A 16,772-nucleotide genomic window follows, 5' to 3' on the forward strand; every position below is an offset into this window, starting at 1 on the left:
GTGTCTCGTAGGTGGTGGAAAGGCTTCTGGGAGTCCGGGAGGATTCCTAACCTCTGACCTGCTCTTGTAACCACGGTATTAATATGGCTAGTCCAGTTCAGTTTCTGTTTAATGATAACCCTCAGGATGCTGATAGTGGGGAACTCAGTGATGGTAATGCCATTGAATGTCAAGGGGCGATGGTTAGATTCTCTCTTATTGAAGATGGTCATTGCCTGGCACTTGTGTGGCCCGAATGTCACGTGCCACTTGTTAGCCCACGGCTGGATATTGTCTAGATGTTGCTGCATTTGTACGTGGTCTGCTTCAGTGTCTGAGGAGTGATGAATGATGCTGAACATTGTGCAGTCATCAGCAAATAGTGAAGGAAGGTCATTGATGAAGCAGCTGAAGATGGTTAGATTGAGGATACTACCCTGAGGAACTCCTGCAGTGATGTTCTAGGACTGAGATGACTGACCTCCAACAACCACAATCATCTTCTGTTGTGCTAGGTATGATTCCAACCAGTGGAGAGTTTTTCCCTTGATTCGCATTGATTCCAGTTTTGCTTACGCTTCTTGATGCCATACTTGAGCAAATGTTGCCCTGATGTCTAGGACAGTCACCTTACCGTTGGAGTTCAGCTCTTTTGTCCATGTTTGACCAAGACCATAATGAAGTCAGCACCTGACTGACCCTGGCGGAATCCAAACTGAGCATCAGTCAACAGGCGTTTGCTAAGAAGGTGCCACTTAATAGTACTGTTGATGACTCCTTCTATCACTTTACTGATAATTGGGAGTAGACTGATAGAGCGGTAATATGCCAGGTTGGATTTGTCCCGCTTTTTGTGTACAGGACACACCTGGGCAATTTTCCACATTGCCAGGAAGATCCTAATGTTGTAGCTGTACTGGAACAGCTTGGCTGGGGGCGCGGCAAGTTCTGGAGCAAAATTCTTCAGTACTATTGCCGAAATGTTGTCAGGGCCCATAGCCTTTGCCATATGCAGTGCCTTCAGCTGTTTCTTGATATCACATGGGGTGAATCGAATTGGCTGAAGACTGACATCTGTAATGTTGGGGCTCTGGAGACTGAGATAGATCATCTACTCGGCACTCTGACTGAAGATTACTGCGATGCTTCAGCCTTGTTATTTACAGAGATTTTCTGGGTTCCTCCATCAGTGAGCATAGGGATACAACTGAGTGGCTTGCTGGGCCATTTCAGAGGGCATTTAAGAGTCAACCACATTGCTGTGGATCTGGAGGCCAGACCAGGTGAGGACTGCATTAGTGAACCAGTTAAATGAATCCTGTGAGGTATGATAGTTGGAACTGAACGTAGTACTCTAAATCAGGTCCAACCAGAGCTTTATATAATTATCACATAACTTCCACCCCTTCATATTTCTTTTTTTTAATTTTTATTCAAAATTTTTCAAATTATTCAAACATAACTTTTGCATAACTGTGCGCAACCATTAACATAACAAAATAAAATAAAAGTTAACCATATATACAGAGAAAAGAACAATACAACGTAATGATTCCCCCTGCCCCCCCCCCCCCCCCCCCCCCCCCCGGGATGCTGCTGCTGTTGAACATTACTGCTCTCCTAGAAAGTCGAGGAACGGCTGTCATCTCCGAGAGAACCCCGCCATGGACCCTCTCAAGGCAAACTTTATTTTCTCGAGACTGAGAAACCCAGCCATGTCACTAACCCAGGTCTCGACGCTCGGGGGCTTCGAGTCCCTCCACATTAAAAGGATCCGCTCCGGGCTACCAGGGAAGCAAAGGCCAATAGGTCGGCCTCTTTCGCTTCCTGAACTCCCAGATCGTCTGACACACCAAAGATCGCTATCTCTGGACTCGGCACCACCCGCGTGTCTACGATCGTGGACGTTGCGTGAGCAAAACCCTTCCAGAATGCCTTAAGAGCCGGGCATGCCCAGAACATATGGACATGATCTGCAGTGCTTCCTGCACACCTCGCACATTTATCCTCAACCCCAAAGAGCTTGCTCATCCTGGTTGCCGTCATATGCGCCCAATGGACCACCTGAAACTGGATTAAGCTTAGCCTGGCACATGATGAAGATGGGGCAGCACGGTAGCATGGTGGTTAGCATAAATGCTTCACAGCTCCAGGGTCCCAGGTTCGGTTCCCGGCTGGGTCACTGTCTGTGCGGAGTCTGCACGTCCTCCCCGTGTGTGCGTGGGTTTCCTACGGGTGCTCCGGTTTCCTCCCACAGTCCAAAGATGTGCGGGTTAGGTGGATTGGCCATGATAAATTGCCCGTAGTGTCCTTAAAAAAGTAAGGTTGGGTTACGGGTATAGGGTGGATATGTGGGGTTGAGTAGGGTGATCATTGCTCAGCACAACATCGAGGGCCGAAGGGCCTGTTCTGTGCTGTACTGTTCTATGTTCTATGAATTGACCCTACTTAGGACGTCCGCCCACAGGCCCGCATCCAGCTCCCCACCTAGCTCCTCCTCCCATTTGCCCTTAAGCTCCTCTACTGGGGCTTCCTCCGCCTCCTGAAATTCCCGGTAGATGTCCGAAACATTCCCCTCCCCTACCCAGGTGCCAGAGACCACCCTATCCTGCGTGGAGGTAGCAGCAGGAATGATACCCCCTGTTTTTTTTCAGAAAGGCGCGCACCTGAAGGTATCTGAAAGCATTTCCAGAGGGCAAACTGAATTTCTCCTCCTGCGCTTTCAGGCTGGGAAAGGTCCCGTTTATGAACAGGTTCCCCATCCTTTTAATGCTTGCCCTATGCCAGCTTTGAAACCCTCCGTCTATCTTGTCCAGGACAAATCTGTGATTGCTGCGTATTGGGGTCTAGACTGAGGCTCCCTCTACCTTTCTGGGTCTCAACCATTTTTTCCATTGAGGCCTTCATTGGAGCCAGCATCTCCGTTTTCAGGTCAGCAAAGCAACTTCTAAGGAACTGCTGCTGTCCCTGCGACCACTGGGCCCACACTGCCTGATCCAAGCTGGCCGCCATTTTCTGTTTCCGTGCCCGTTCTTGCTGCTTCTCGTTGCTCATTTGTTTAGCCGTCCTGCTCCTGGTCCCCTCAATAAACTACTGTGGAGAGCCTTCTAGCGCGTTTGCCTGCCGATTTGTGCCGATAAGGGGCTGGCAAAGGTCCTTGAAAGGGCCCGTTGGTCCGTTAGCGGTGGGGGCTGCCAAAAACACGACCTACCTGTGCATGGCCGCCACCGGATGTCCACCCCTTCATATATCATCCCCCTTCAGATAAAGGTCAACTTTCCATTAATCCTTTCGAATTATTTTTGTGAATTTGATAGCCCCCAGAGCCTGGCAGAGGCAGCAGATGTTGAAAGAATAGAAACACTGGGCGAAATTCTCCGACCCCCATGACGGGTCGGAGAATAGCGGGAGGGCCTTCCCGACATTTTTCCCGCCCTACCGCTATTCTCCCCCCCACCCCCCCCCGCGCCCAACTCCCGACACGAATCGATGCCGCCATTTTTTTACGGCCGGCAGCGATTCACAGCTGTTCGATGGGCCGAAGTCCCAGCCCTTTACGCTGTTTTTACGAACGGCAAACAGACCTGGTCTGGCCGTTCGTAAAAACGGCAGGAACAACTCGCTTTTTATAACCATGGCACCGATTGGCACGGCAGTACCACGGCCGTGCCAAGGGTGCCATGGGCCCGCGATCGGTGCCCACCGATCGCGGGCAGCGGGCCCGATGCCAGCGCACTATTTGTCCTTCCGCCGCCCCGCAGTATCCATTCGCGGGGCGGCTGAGGGGCATCCCGGCCCGCGCATACGCGGGTTTCGCGCAAATACGCGATGACGTCATCCGCGCATGCGCGGGTTGGAGTCTTCCAATCCGCGCATGCGCGGCTGACGTCATATGACGCGTCAGCCGGCGCTAACTCCGGGAAGTGGGCTTAACGAAATTCGTTAGGCCCGTGATGCCGGAGCTTGCGGCGTCGGGCTGCTAGCCCCGACCGGGGACCAGAATCGGTTCCCGGTCGGGAAGGGGCGCGCTGGCGTCAAACCCGCCCGGGTTTGACGCCAGCCTTACGATTTCTCCCGTTTTGGGAGAATCGCGCCCATTATTCTTGGGCAGAATCTCTTGTCAATGAGAGTTACGTGACAAGGTTGGCCAATTTTCATCGAATTTAATGAGTGGTCAGTTGACGAGGTGAGCTGTTTGTGAGTGTGTGATCTTCTCAGCACAACCTTTCACTATGCATCATGTTCAAGTAATCCAATAAACCCAGGCACAATTGTCGGAAAATATGTCCCTTTAGACTTTTCATCATTCTGATTGTTTTCACAAGTCAAAGTCGCAATTCTGTATAAAAGACTTGGTGAAATTTCTTGTTTTCGGCCCTTCCTTTTCTGCTTCTATTTGGGGAACAAATGTATCTCCAGGGTGAAACCAAAATTCAGCAAAAGGGAAAAAAGTCAGAAAATGCTGCATGTCTGGCAGCATCTATGGAGAAAGACACAGACTTAACAATTCAAGTACATGTGGCTCTTCTTCAGAACTGAAGAAAGATAGAAATATACTGAATGATATAGTTGGAGCAGGGGGTGGAAGAGGTGGGGCAGAGCATTGAAAGTGAATCAGAAAAATAACTGAAACACATTACTGCGTGTTCACAAACTATCATTCAGCAAAAAAACAGTAAAATCTTCTGCGTAAAGTTGGAATCACCGGAAAATGGCATTAATAGCTTTTCATTCCTTGGATGGCATGGAAAACAAGGTGCACAATGCTCTGGAGAAAAACAGAAAGGCGTTGTATTAATAATCACTTACAAAGTATTTCCAAGATAAAACCCTATAACGTGCTTAGATGGGCATATATTGGTCACAACCCCGAAAATGCGCAATGGAACCCTCAGGGATTCTAACACAATGACTCCTTGGGAATTTCCCAGAGGGGTTGAAATTCCGATCGCGAATTCCCCTGTCTCCAACTTTGAGTTAGAGTCGGAAACTTTGGATGGTTCTGACTTACTTTCTTGAATAGTGACCCAGAAAATGTTGAGACAGAAAAGTCCTAATTCCGTGGTAGCTATACAACCAGTCCCGACTCCCCACATGACCCTCTGACCTGACCACCTGACTCCCCACCGACATCTTAACTACCGCCACCCACACCTCGACTACCTCAAGCCCAGCCACGATGACTCCCACAGTGACCCCCCCCGACCTGACCTCACCACTTGACTCTCCCCTGACCCTCACTGATTTGCTCCCACCACCCGACTCTCCACACCACCTTAAATCTCTCCACACCACCTTACCTTATCAATCCTGCCCCCTCACCCACACTACTCCCTTACCCACTTATCTTACCCACCCTACCCACTTACCTCACCAGCATTCCCCATACATTCTCTCTGCAGCTTCACAAAGAAGCTTTGGGACTTTTTATTACTTTTATCTCTTTACTTACCAGAATATGACAGGTCGTGCCGTGAAAAGGGGACATGGTTTCTGTGTGGTTTCCCTTTGCTGATGTCTCCAAGGTTTCCTGCTCTGAGACTGTTTGGAAGGGTCCTCCATTGGAAGGGTGTTCACAAAAATCAGAGGAAGGTAAGTGGGTACTCTTTGGCTAGGGTCAGGATCAGAACAGGAAGTACCAACATTGAATGGAAGGTCTGGGCCATTAAGTGATACAGTACAATGATTTTGACATAAATTGTACAATGCAGAAAGAAATCAAACAGACCTTGCCTTGACATTGTTTTTTTTATTATTGGGTTTTAAAACAAACATTACACATTCACGTCCTGCTGAATACAGTACATTTGGCACACAGTAATAATGTTTACAATAAAATAACACTAATGATGGCAGGAAATTTAAAATACATCCATGAAGAAAATACCTTTTGTACAAACAAAGCATCACAAAAAAACAGAAACTAAACTTAAAACATTTTGATTCAGCCAGACTCATGTTTTGTACATTGTTTAAGTTAAAAAGAGGTAATTTTTTGCCTTGTTTTTGGAGACAAACCTTTTATCGCTCTCCATAAAGCAGACATGCGATTCTTTTCTTCCATGTAAAATAGAGGAGGAAGGAGAAGCAAGGAGACCGAGATACTGTCGCTTTTTTTTGCACTTAAGTACTCCAGAGGCAGGCAGACACAGGAAAGGGGAAGATCTAACCACAGACAGGGAAGCAATGCAGTAGTGCATTCACATTTAAGAGAAAAAAAAATCAACAGTCAAGCAAAAAGGTAACACTTTTCTGTGAATGTAAACCAATAATAAATGGTCAGACAGGCAAAAGCTGATAATGGAGCAACACCTGTCCATGCAAAGACTTCACAATGAACCGACTTGACCACCTGTTTTACTTGTCATATACTGTACAAACCAAACACAAGTGTGTTTAAGTCTGAGACCTGATCTATATCACTAATACTATGAATGCTCATGCTCAACACAGCAGACTGAAGAACATATCTGTAGAAGCGCAGGAATGTACGGAATAAGAAAAATGTACTAATTTTTACGTCTTTTGCTTCACATAAATAATCAAAAAATGCCCTTCGACTTTGAGTCTCCATTCTAAAATATCTTGCTTTAAGAGAGCAACTGTGACAGCATTGCAAATGTCTGCATTAATTTCCATCCTAATGTTTAATAACACCCTTAAATACAGTTTGAGCACTGTACTTGAGGTCCAGTATAGCTTAATACAAGGTTATGATGTTGGACAAAAAAAATAACCCAACTTGTTAGACTTGAGTTAGCAACTTGAACAAATACACATACAGAGTATTGCACATGGACATTATCATTAATTACTTTTTTCAATGACTAATATATATATATATATATATATTTATAATATATATATAATATGCCTGAACATGCAGCAGTTGATACTGTTCAATGAACTCCACAGGCCTTGCAGCAAACAGTATTTACAACTTCTTGCCTGTACAAAAAGCAAAGAGCCCTTTTTTGTGCTACTTTGCCACTCACAAGTATTTCTGTGCATCTGGCAATCCAGATGCATCAGATAATATGGATCCCAGAGACTGGGAAACCAGTCCAGTAAAATTCTAAGTGACTTTAGGACACGCACGCATGCATGCTCACACACATATACGCACACACACACACGTTCACACACACACACATGAAACAGTAAAATAGAACACAACCAGACATGACCTGCTCAAACTGGTAGCATGTGTGTACATTGTCACTTCCTCAACCACAGCCACACTTATCATAGCATAACTCATAAAAAGCTAAACAATGTACACCATCATATATCTTGTCAGTTTTTGTGTCATTTGATCGTCAGTCATCCATTATGTCTCGGTATAATGCTCAATATTTCATAGTCTATTCTTTGTTAAAAAAATAAGATACACACTTGAAAATATAGTACAGATAAGGGACAGTAGTATAAATAAGGATTTGTGCAATGTGCCAAAGTAACACACTACTATAACAAAAAAATCTCAAACAACTCTGGTCTTGGTGATGAACATTGGTTGTGAAGTAAGCCTACTATTCAGTGCAAGGTGATTGTTCAAGATCTAAGTTACAGTAAAATATTACACTGTAAGTTGTAGGACTGTCACCAAAGAACAGAGTAGTTAACTAGGTGAGCACAATAATCATGACTGACTCGCAATCTACTAGTTTGAGTATTTATCTAGGCTGGGTAACAGCCAGATGTGTGAAGTAATTTCAAACACCCTAATTCACTCGAAATTGCACAAAATAGTGACAACTTAAAACAGTGTAACATCTCCACAATAAGATAAAAAATAACTAAATAAAACTTTCTGTTCGCCTGAGCAATTTCCATAATGTTGGAATAATCAACTGATTGACAAGACAAGCTGGCCAACTGGTTGACTTTCCTCGGCTTCTATTTCTAAGTCAAGCTCTGGTATGTAGTTCTGCTTCACATGCCTTTGTTGTAAGGTTGTTCCACTTCCTTGTACCGGAGTTCCTGCTGTATATGAATGAACCTGCAGTACTACAAGTATAACAGTACATTACTGTTTGCATTACACACACAAGTCTCCTCTGAAAAGTCCAGATGGAGCGGAGGGCTTGAAACACAAGCAAAAATAACTATTTATTTAAATAGAAATCAAACGAAAATCCTTGGAGTGCATTAATTTAAACAGACACCAGGAAATGGAAACAAGGTAGAAACATTAAACACTTACTACTGCAGGGAAACGCAGGTACTACACAGTACTGAACAAAAACTCAATCCTAATGACTTGCTAGATTTCTAGGACCATTGCATTGTAATGACAAGTCGTGGCAGCACCATGAAAATGTCTTAGGCTATTGATTCTTCACCAAAATAGGAGAAACCTTTAAATTCATCTTGGTTTATCTGCTTAACAATGGCATCATCCACCAGCGTCAACACAGGTTCCTCACGTGTGAAGTCTTGGTCAAAGTTATTCACGTCCCTTTTGGTTTTCTAAGGAACAATGAGAAGGATTTCAGGAGAGCAGATAATGACAATTGCATTGAAATCTGAGACAGAAAGCAAGTTAATACTTGGAGGGGAGACTGCATAAGTGATTCCAAAGGCTTGAAATCAAGCTGTGCAATATTAATAACTATGGGTGGGACTTTCCACCCCCTACAGCGTGTATTGTGGCAGCCCACCATTGGCAGAAGGCGGGGGTTTCCCATTGTTTGCACTCACTGCAGCCGGGGAACTCACTTGGCGGGGGAGAGGGGTGGAGGGGTTTACCACCTGCGGGACTGGACGATCTTTTTGGCATGACGGGCTCGAAAATCCCACCCTTGTCCTAACATGTCCACATGCAGTGGCCCTGTCCACTGTCTTAAACATAGAAAGACTTGTGGCACAGAAGGAGGTCATTCAGCCCATCATGTCAATGCTGGCTAAATATGACATTAACTTCTTATTTGAAACAGGAATTAGAAGCATTTTTAATAAGATTGACTTTGTGGCAAATATTTCAGCCTCCAAATTCTCTTTATTGATTTAAAATGCTTATTTTCCATCTTTAATGCCCCGTCTAATTTCACATAGAAATTATTCTGTTGAATTCTCTCACCCAGACCGTAGTGGAGGCTGGGTCATTGAATATATGCAAGCCTGAGTTGGACTGATTTTTGGGGGACATGGGAGTCAAGAGTTGTGGGGTGCAAATAAGAAAGTGGAGTTGAGACCACAACCAGAATAGCCATGATCTTATTAAATGGAGCAGCAGTCTCAAAGGGCTGAATAACCTAAGTCCTATCTTCTCAAGGTGGCATATATATATATATATATGTATGTACAGTTCCTTTGACAAATTAAACATCATAGGAATTTTCTCAAACACATTTGACATTTTGTACAAAGAGTGGTTTTCAGAGCACCAAAACCCAAGAAAACATATTCTTCAACATTTCTTATAGGATAAGTCCTTCATCCCAAGAATGATTCGGGTGCACTGCTCTCTGTACTGCTTCTAATACGATTATATATTATTAATCAAATAAGTAGATCAAAACTGTGCACAGTGTTCCAGATGTGGTCTCACTAAGGCCCTGTATAGCTACAGTAAAGCTCCTGTGATATTCCATTCCCCGTTGCAATAAACACCAATATTCCATTAGGCTTCCTAATCACTTGCTGTACCTGCATACTAACCTTTAGTGATTCATGTACCAGGACTCCCAGATCCCTCTGCAATCTCTCTTTTTAATTGTATAGTGCTTTTCCATTCTTCCTCCCAAAATGGACAAGTTCACATTTTCCCACAGTAAACTCAATCTGTAAAATGTTTGCCCACTCACTTAACCTGTCTAATTCTTCTCCCGGCTCTCGACCTGCTCTTGACAACATACTTTTCTATCTATTTTGGTGCCATCAGTAAATTTAACTGCCATACATTTGGTTCCTTCTTTCAAGTTATTGATATAGATTGTAAGTAGTTGAGGCCCCAGCATTGGTCCATGTGGTACTCCACATGTCACAGCTTGTCAACCCAAAAGAGACCCATTTATTCCAATTCTCTGCTTCCTGTGAGCTAACCAATCCTTTATCTATGCTAATATGTTACTCACTACACCATGTACTCATATGTTGTGTGTTAGCCTTTGATGTGGCACCTTATCAAATGTCGTTTGGAAATCCAAGTGTACCACATGCACAGGTTTCCCTTTATTCAGCTTGTTTGTACTTTTTTATTCATTTATGGGTTGTGGGCATCGCTGGCTAGACCAGCCTTGCTTCCCATCCCGAGTTGCCCTTGATAAGGTGGTGGTGAGCAGTCTTCTTGAATCATTGCAGTCCCTGAGGTGTATGTACGTCCACAGTGCTGTTAGGGAGGGAGTTCCAGGTTTTTGACCCAGTGACAGTGAAGCAACGGTGATATAGTTCCAAGTCAGGATGGTGACTGATATCAAGGAGCCCAAGCAAAACTAGAGTCAATGGGAATCAGGGAGGAAACTCTCCGCTGGTTGGAGTTACACCTAGCACAAAGGAAGATGGTTATGGTGATTGGACGTCAATCATCTCGGCTCCAGGATATCACTGTTCCTGCAGTGCATCTCGTAGATGGTACACACGACTGCCATTGCTCGTTAGTGGTGCAGGGGCTGGATGTTTGTGAAAGAGGGAACAAACAAGCGAGTTACTTTGTCCTGGAAGGTTTCAAGCCTCTTAGTGTTGCTGGAGCTGTAGCCATCCAGGCAAGTGGAAAGTACTCTATTACATTCTTGACTTGTGCCTTGAAGATGGTGGACAGGCTTTAGGGAGTCAGCAGATGAGTTACTCGCCATAGGATTCTAGTCTTTGACCTGCTCTGGTACCCACAATATTTAGATGGCTAGTCCAGTTGAGTTTCTGATCAATGGTAATGCATAGGATGTTGATAGTGGGGAATTCAAGAATGGAAATGCTTTTGAATGTTAAGAGGTGATGGCTAGAACATCTCTCGTTGCTGATGGTCATTGCCTGGCACTGGTGTAGCGGTAATGTCGCTGGCCACCTGTCAACCCAAGCCTGCCTATTGTCCAAGTCTTGCTGCATATGGACTGCTTCAGTGACTGAGGAGTCACAAATGATACTGAACGAACGTCCCCACCTCTGACCTTATGATGGAAGGAAGGCCATTGATGAAGCAGCTGAAGATGGTTGGGTGTAGGATATTACCCTGAGGAACTCTTTCAGTGATGGAACTGAAACAAGCTTGGCTGGGGCGCGGCAGGTTCTGGAGCAGATGTCTTCCGTATTATTGCTGGGGCCTAAAACCGTTGCAGTATCCAGTGCTTTCAGCTGTTTCTTGATATCACATGGATTGAATTGAATTGGCTGAGGACTGACATCTGTGAGGCTGGGGATCTCCTCAAAAAACTCTAATAAATTAGTTAAACACTATTTTACAATAAGACGCAATGCCGCCTGATCACATTATGATTTTCTCAGTGTCGTGCTATAAACTTCTTAAAAATGGATTCCAGCATCTTCCCTCTGACAGATGTTAAGCAAATTGGCCTGCAGTTTCCTGCTTTCTGTTTCCATCCTTTCTTGAATAAACACGTTAGATTATCTATTTGCCAATCCACTGGATCCTTCTAAAATCAAAGGAATTTCAGAAAATTATAACCAATGTCGCTACTATATCTGCAGCCACTTACTTTAAGATCCTAGGATGCTGGCCATGTGGTCTGACGAACCTGTCACCCTTTAGGTCTAATAGTTTTCACAACACTTTTTCCCTAGTGATGATGCTTGTTTTAAGTCCTCTTGATTTTCAAGCATTGTTTCATCTTCCATGAAGGAAGACCCAATATACCTGCCCAACACCTCCACAATTTCCTCATTTTCCATTATCAATTCCCCAGACTCACTCTCTCGCCAAACTATCTTTAATTATTCTTTTCCTATTTGAATACTTTCATAAACTCTTACTATCTGTTTCGATATTACCAGCTAGCTTTCTTTCATACTCAATTTCCTCTCTCTTTGTTTTTTAATCATTCTTTACATGTTCTTAGAATCTGCCCTACCTTCTGGCCTGCCAATAATCTTTGCAGATTTGTACAGTGTTTCTTTCAATTTGATACAATCCTTAAGTTTTGTTTATTCAGCCATGTCTGATGCATCCTTCCCAAAGTCTTTTTTCCGACTGGGATAAATCTTTGCTCAGAGTTATTAAATATCCCCTTAGTAGTCTGCCATTGCGCCTCTACTGTCCTACCGTTTGAACTAATTTGCCAGTTCACTTTCTTATCCTAATAATTAATTACCCTTATTCGTGCGTAAAACACTAGTCTCAGATCTACAATTCACCCCTTCAAACTGAACATGAAAGTCTATCATGTTAGGATCGCTATCACCTAAAGGCTTCTTTAACATGAGATTATTGATTAATCCAATCTCATCACCAAGACTAGCGTAGTCTGCTCCATGATTGGCTCTAGAACATTCTCTCCAAGGATTGTCCCACATACATCCTGTGAACTAATTTTTCAGGCTACACTTGCCAATTGGATTCTTATAATCTACATGTAGATTAAAGTTACACATGATTATTGTGGTATCTTTCTTACACGCCCCATTTATTTATTCCCTGTTAAGGCAAACAGACACCAAATTTATATTTTCAGTGCTCCTCATGAATATTTTCTATTTTATTCGCCACGCCTCAGACTGGTATTCTGGGGGTGGTCATAGGAAAAGGGAACGCCTTTAAAATATGTCTGCTCTCTGTTGCTCTTGGAAGCAGCACTTAGAAACTGACTGTTGCCATTGATTTCTTTCATGATTCTGTTGCGTATTCGGTAAATTAATGCGGTACATTCTTAACTTTTTTACTGTCGTTAACCTGCTCCTTAAATTCAATAGCCACACAAGTTCAACACGCTTTGTGTGTTTATATATGTGTGTGCATGTGTGTGAGAATGAAGTGACACTCATCTGAAAGTTCACACATCTGAAAGTTTGTGACCTTTTTCAAGGTTTCGGGTCACTTTCAGGCACCAAAGATCGACAGTTATCGTTGTGGTTACTTGTCGAAAAATAAGTTGGCACTAGGTCACTGCGGTTAGACCACATACCAGTGCCCTCTCCATCACCTTTCTCAAGAATCTCCCTGAAACCTCAATGCAGATGTCAGGCAAGATTCTCGCAGACAGACACTATCCTATAATTAGTGTGCACTCAAGCGTCAGACTAGCAGGAAATGGAATAGCTGCACAGGCTGGTTGGATGAGCCACCCAAACCACAAAGTGCACACTTAGAAGCCCTTCGCTCTTTGATGTGAGCTTCTTCAAATAAGGTTCATTCTGCGTATCTAATGGTTCATCGTTACCGAATCTCGTGTGTGACCTCCGCCCTTAGACATTAGCTTTGTCATTATTTTAGTTACTTTCCCAAACCTTCCATCAGCCACATTTAAGTTGCTGACATAATTCGACAACAATGGGGAAAGTATAATCAACAACATTTTTAAATTTGAGAAACTAAGGCTTTTTAAAATTGAAGGACAATGCACTAATTACAGAACATGAGTGCAGTTGGAACCAATAGCATATGAGGTAAGTCAAACAATAATGATCAGAAAACCCTTAGATTTTTTGTTTACAACTGTCCACTGGAGTTGGTATGGCCCTTGATGTTTCGTTCTCACTTCTTTTGCTCTCTCCGAGAATTACACTCGAGTTCCCTTTGTGCTCCCATAATACCCCACACGCCTCTGCATTCAATAGGTCTACTCTGCCATTTCTGCTGCGTCAGGCAAGATGGCACCAGCAAATATAGCTTCCCCTCCATTCTCCATTGAGCATTGTAAAGAGACCATTCCATTCATGACACACTTTCCCATTTCTCAATCATCTCCAACACCCTCCCCTTCCCACAGCATCTTCCTGTGAAAGCACAAAACATGCAATACCGTTACTTCGCTTCCGCTCCGCCCATTGTCCATGGCCCCAACACTCTTCCTGGAGTAACAGTATTTCACTTGCACTTAAAATTTAAAAAGCCGGGGGGGAGGGGGGGCACGTGGCACAGTGGTTAGCACTGCTGCCTACAGTGCTGAGGACCTGGGTTCGAATCCAGGCCCTGGGTCACTGTCCGTGTGGAGTTTGCACATTCTCCCCGTGTCTGCGTGGGTTTCACTCCCACAACCCAAAGATGTGCAGGTTAGGTGGATTGGAAACGTTAAATTGCCCCTTTAATGGAAAAAAAAGTTGCGTACTCTAAATTTATTTTTTAAAAGTTAAAAAGCCATATCCTCAGCTCAAAGCATGGCCTCTACTGGGGAGAGCAAATGTCACCTGGGTGATCATTTTGCTGAACCACTTGATCCTTGGCCTCCGATACCATTCCAGTGATGCTCAACACAAACTCAAAAGACCGCATCTCATTCCACCGGGCAGTTTGCACAACAAGTTGGCCACAACATTGAGCTCAATAACTTTGGAGATATACCATCACTTCCATTCTCTTGGAGAGCAAGTCCTGGTAGTAGAGCTCTGTAACAGAGCCCCTGAGAGTTGAGTGGTTGGGAACTGGTGGTTAGGGTCGATAAGCTGATCCATTTCAATGGAGTCCACCAACCTTTCTCGATCACATTTCCAAACCATCAGAACCTTCAGCTCTTTGCCAGCTTTTCCATGTCCCCCTGGCCCTCTGCTATTGTCCTTTAGACCTCCTCTCAAATCACCGTTTGTTTCTCTACTCACTCCATTACAACCCCTTTTTGCCTTGCACCATCACCCCATTTGTTGTTTCATCATTTCTGCCCTACACCCGATCATAGACCTTCCCCGTTGTTCTTTCCTCCACCACCACCCTCTCTCACATGTCCTGACTGTGTGCTTGCTCATAAATTGTTTAACCTTTTTAACATTCTCTAGTTCTGATAAAATATCAATGACTGAAAAAGCTGACCTTTCTTCTCTCTCCACAGATGCCGCCTCACCTGCTGAATGTTTCTGGCATTTTCTATTTTTAAGGTTTAAAAACCTTATGATTATTGGATGAAAAGAGAAACATCACCTGCATGAAGTATATATAAATATAACAGGTCGGATTTTAACCCTCTGGAAATGATTGGGCTTTGAATGAGTTTTAAAATCTTGCCCAATAAGTTAACAGCGGAAGAGATAAGCATTGAATGCAACATCATGAAGCTGCAAAGATAACTTTAAATAATTTCCAAGTTATTCATGCAAGGCGAACATGGTCAAATCTCCCTGGGGTTAATTTATTTTCAAAATACAGAAGCAGGTAGGTTGTGGTTTTACAAAATCCCTCACGAAAGATGTGAACATGTCAGAGATACAGTATCTTTGAAGACTCAACCTATGAGCATGGTGCTCTGGCAGTTTTGACTTCCTGACTGCTTTCAGAAGATGTGCAGACAGCATGCGTGACATATCATCAGGCTTGATGGAACCTTTCTCTGCTGCTTGAGAAATATGTGGGCAGAGGCAATGTGGGTGTGTCACACTTATGATGCAAAATGTTCAAATCAATGCAAACAAATTAAATAAAAAGCAAATTTTCCAGTAATTGAGCTGGAGTAAGTTTTTCAGAGGTGTGATTATTTTCCTTTGCGGGCTTCTGTATCAGCAGACCAGCTAAGAACTGCTCCTCGAGGGTTTTATCCAATGGCCTTTTGAACTGGTCATTAGGATGTACAACTAGGAATGATTTTGTTTCCTCTGATGCACTTCCCAAACCTGGAGAAAGCACTTCACCATCAATGCTGATCAGTGAATTTACAGTGCAGAAGGAGGCCATTTGGCCCATCGAGTCTGCACCAGCCCTTGGAAAGAGAACCCTACTTAAGCCCATGCCTCCACCTCATCCCTGTAACCCAGGAACCCCACCTAACCTTTTGGACACTCAGGGGCAATTTTATCATATCTGATGCACCTAACCTGCACAGCTTTGGACAGTGGGAGGAAACTGGAGCACCCGGAGGAAACCCACGCAGGCACGGGAAGAAAGTGCAAACTCCACACAGACAGCCATCTGAGGCCGGAATTGAACCCGGGTCCTTGGCGCTGTGAGGTTGCAGTGCTAACCACTGTGCCATCATGCCATCCACTGTGCCACCGTGCTGCCCACAATGATCCAATGATTCTTACACGGATGTTCCCAGAGTTGACTCTTTGTTACAGAAATATGCATGGGTGAGTGGTATTTTCTTCTCTAAAGACTGTGTTGGCTAGATTAGGAGACAAATTTCATCAGGCTGCAGGGCGCTCAAAGCTAGAGTGGCATGGGGGCACAGTGGTTAGTCCTGCTGCCTCACAGCTCCAGGGTCCCGGGTTTAGTTCCGGCCTCGGGTGACTGTCTGCGTGGACTGTCTTGGGTGGAGGCATGGGCTTAGGTGAGTTGCTCTTTCCAAGGGCCAGTGCGGACTCAATGGACCAATTGGCCTCCTTCTGCACTGTAAATTCTAAAATTATATCAGTTTTGATCAGAATCCCACCCAGGGTTACCTTAAATTTGTCCCTAGGTTTTCTTTACAGCTAAAATCTTCAACTAAAATTTGCATAAGGAATTTTCCTAATTTGTTGAATTTCTCCACTGAAGTAAACCTTTCAGGACCTTAGTATCTCATTGTGACACAATGCATGAATTGTTTTCTTACAGTGAAGCAAATTGAGTACAGGTATAAGGCTTGCCTGAGTTTTCTACAGCTCCAGTGTTTCTGAATTATGGGCACCATTTTTCGGATGGTGGAGTTTCCCAACAGGAGAGTCAGCAGTACCATCTGCCCTACGGCCATTTAATGCCCCAAGACAGCTCCCTGGTC

At 44.1% G+C, this 16,772-nt stretch overlaps 1 protein-coding gene across 2 annotated transcripts in view; it reads right to left on the reverse strand.

The window, feature by feature from the left end:
* Positions 1 to 5,713: 5,713 nt before the first annotated feature.
* The window catches only part of prkcea (protein kinase C, epsilon a), a 697,348-nt gene continuing 686,289 nt past the window's right edge, over positions 5,714 to 16,772 (reverse strand). The window contains exon 16 of one of the 2 annotated variants that reach the window (XM_038813231.1): positions 5,714 to 8,451. In XM_038813231.1, the coding sequence (XP_038669159.1) occupies positions 8,305 to 8,451 (147 nt within the window). In that variant the 3' untranslated portion in view covers positions 5,714 to 8,304. The remainder of the gene's footprint in view (positions 8,452 to 16,772) is intronic. The other variant, XM_038813238.1, reaches the window with a different exon arrangement.

The sequence above is a fragment of the Scyliorhinus canicula genome, chromosome 1 (assembly GCF_902713615.1).
Source record: "Scyliorhinus canicula chromosome 1, sScyCan1.1, whole genome shotgun sequence".
NCBI classification, from domain to species: domain Eukaryota; kingdom Metazoa; phylum Chordata; class Chondrichthyes; order Carcharhiniformes; family Scyliorhinidae; genus Scyliorhinus; species Scyliorhinus canicula.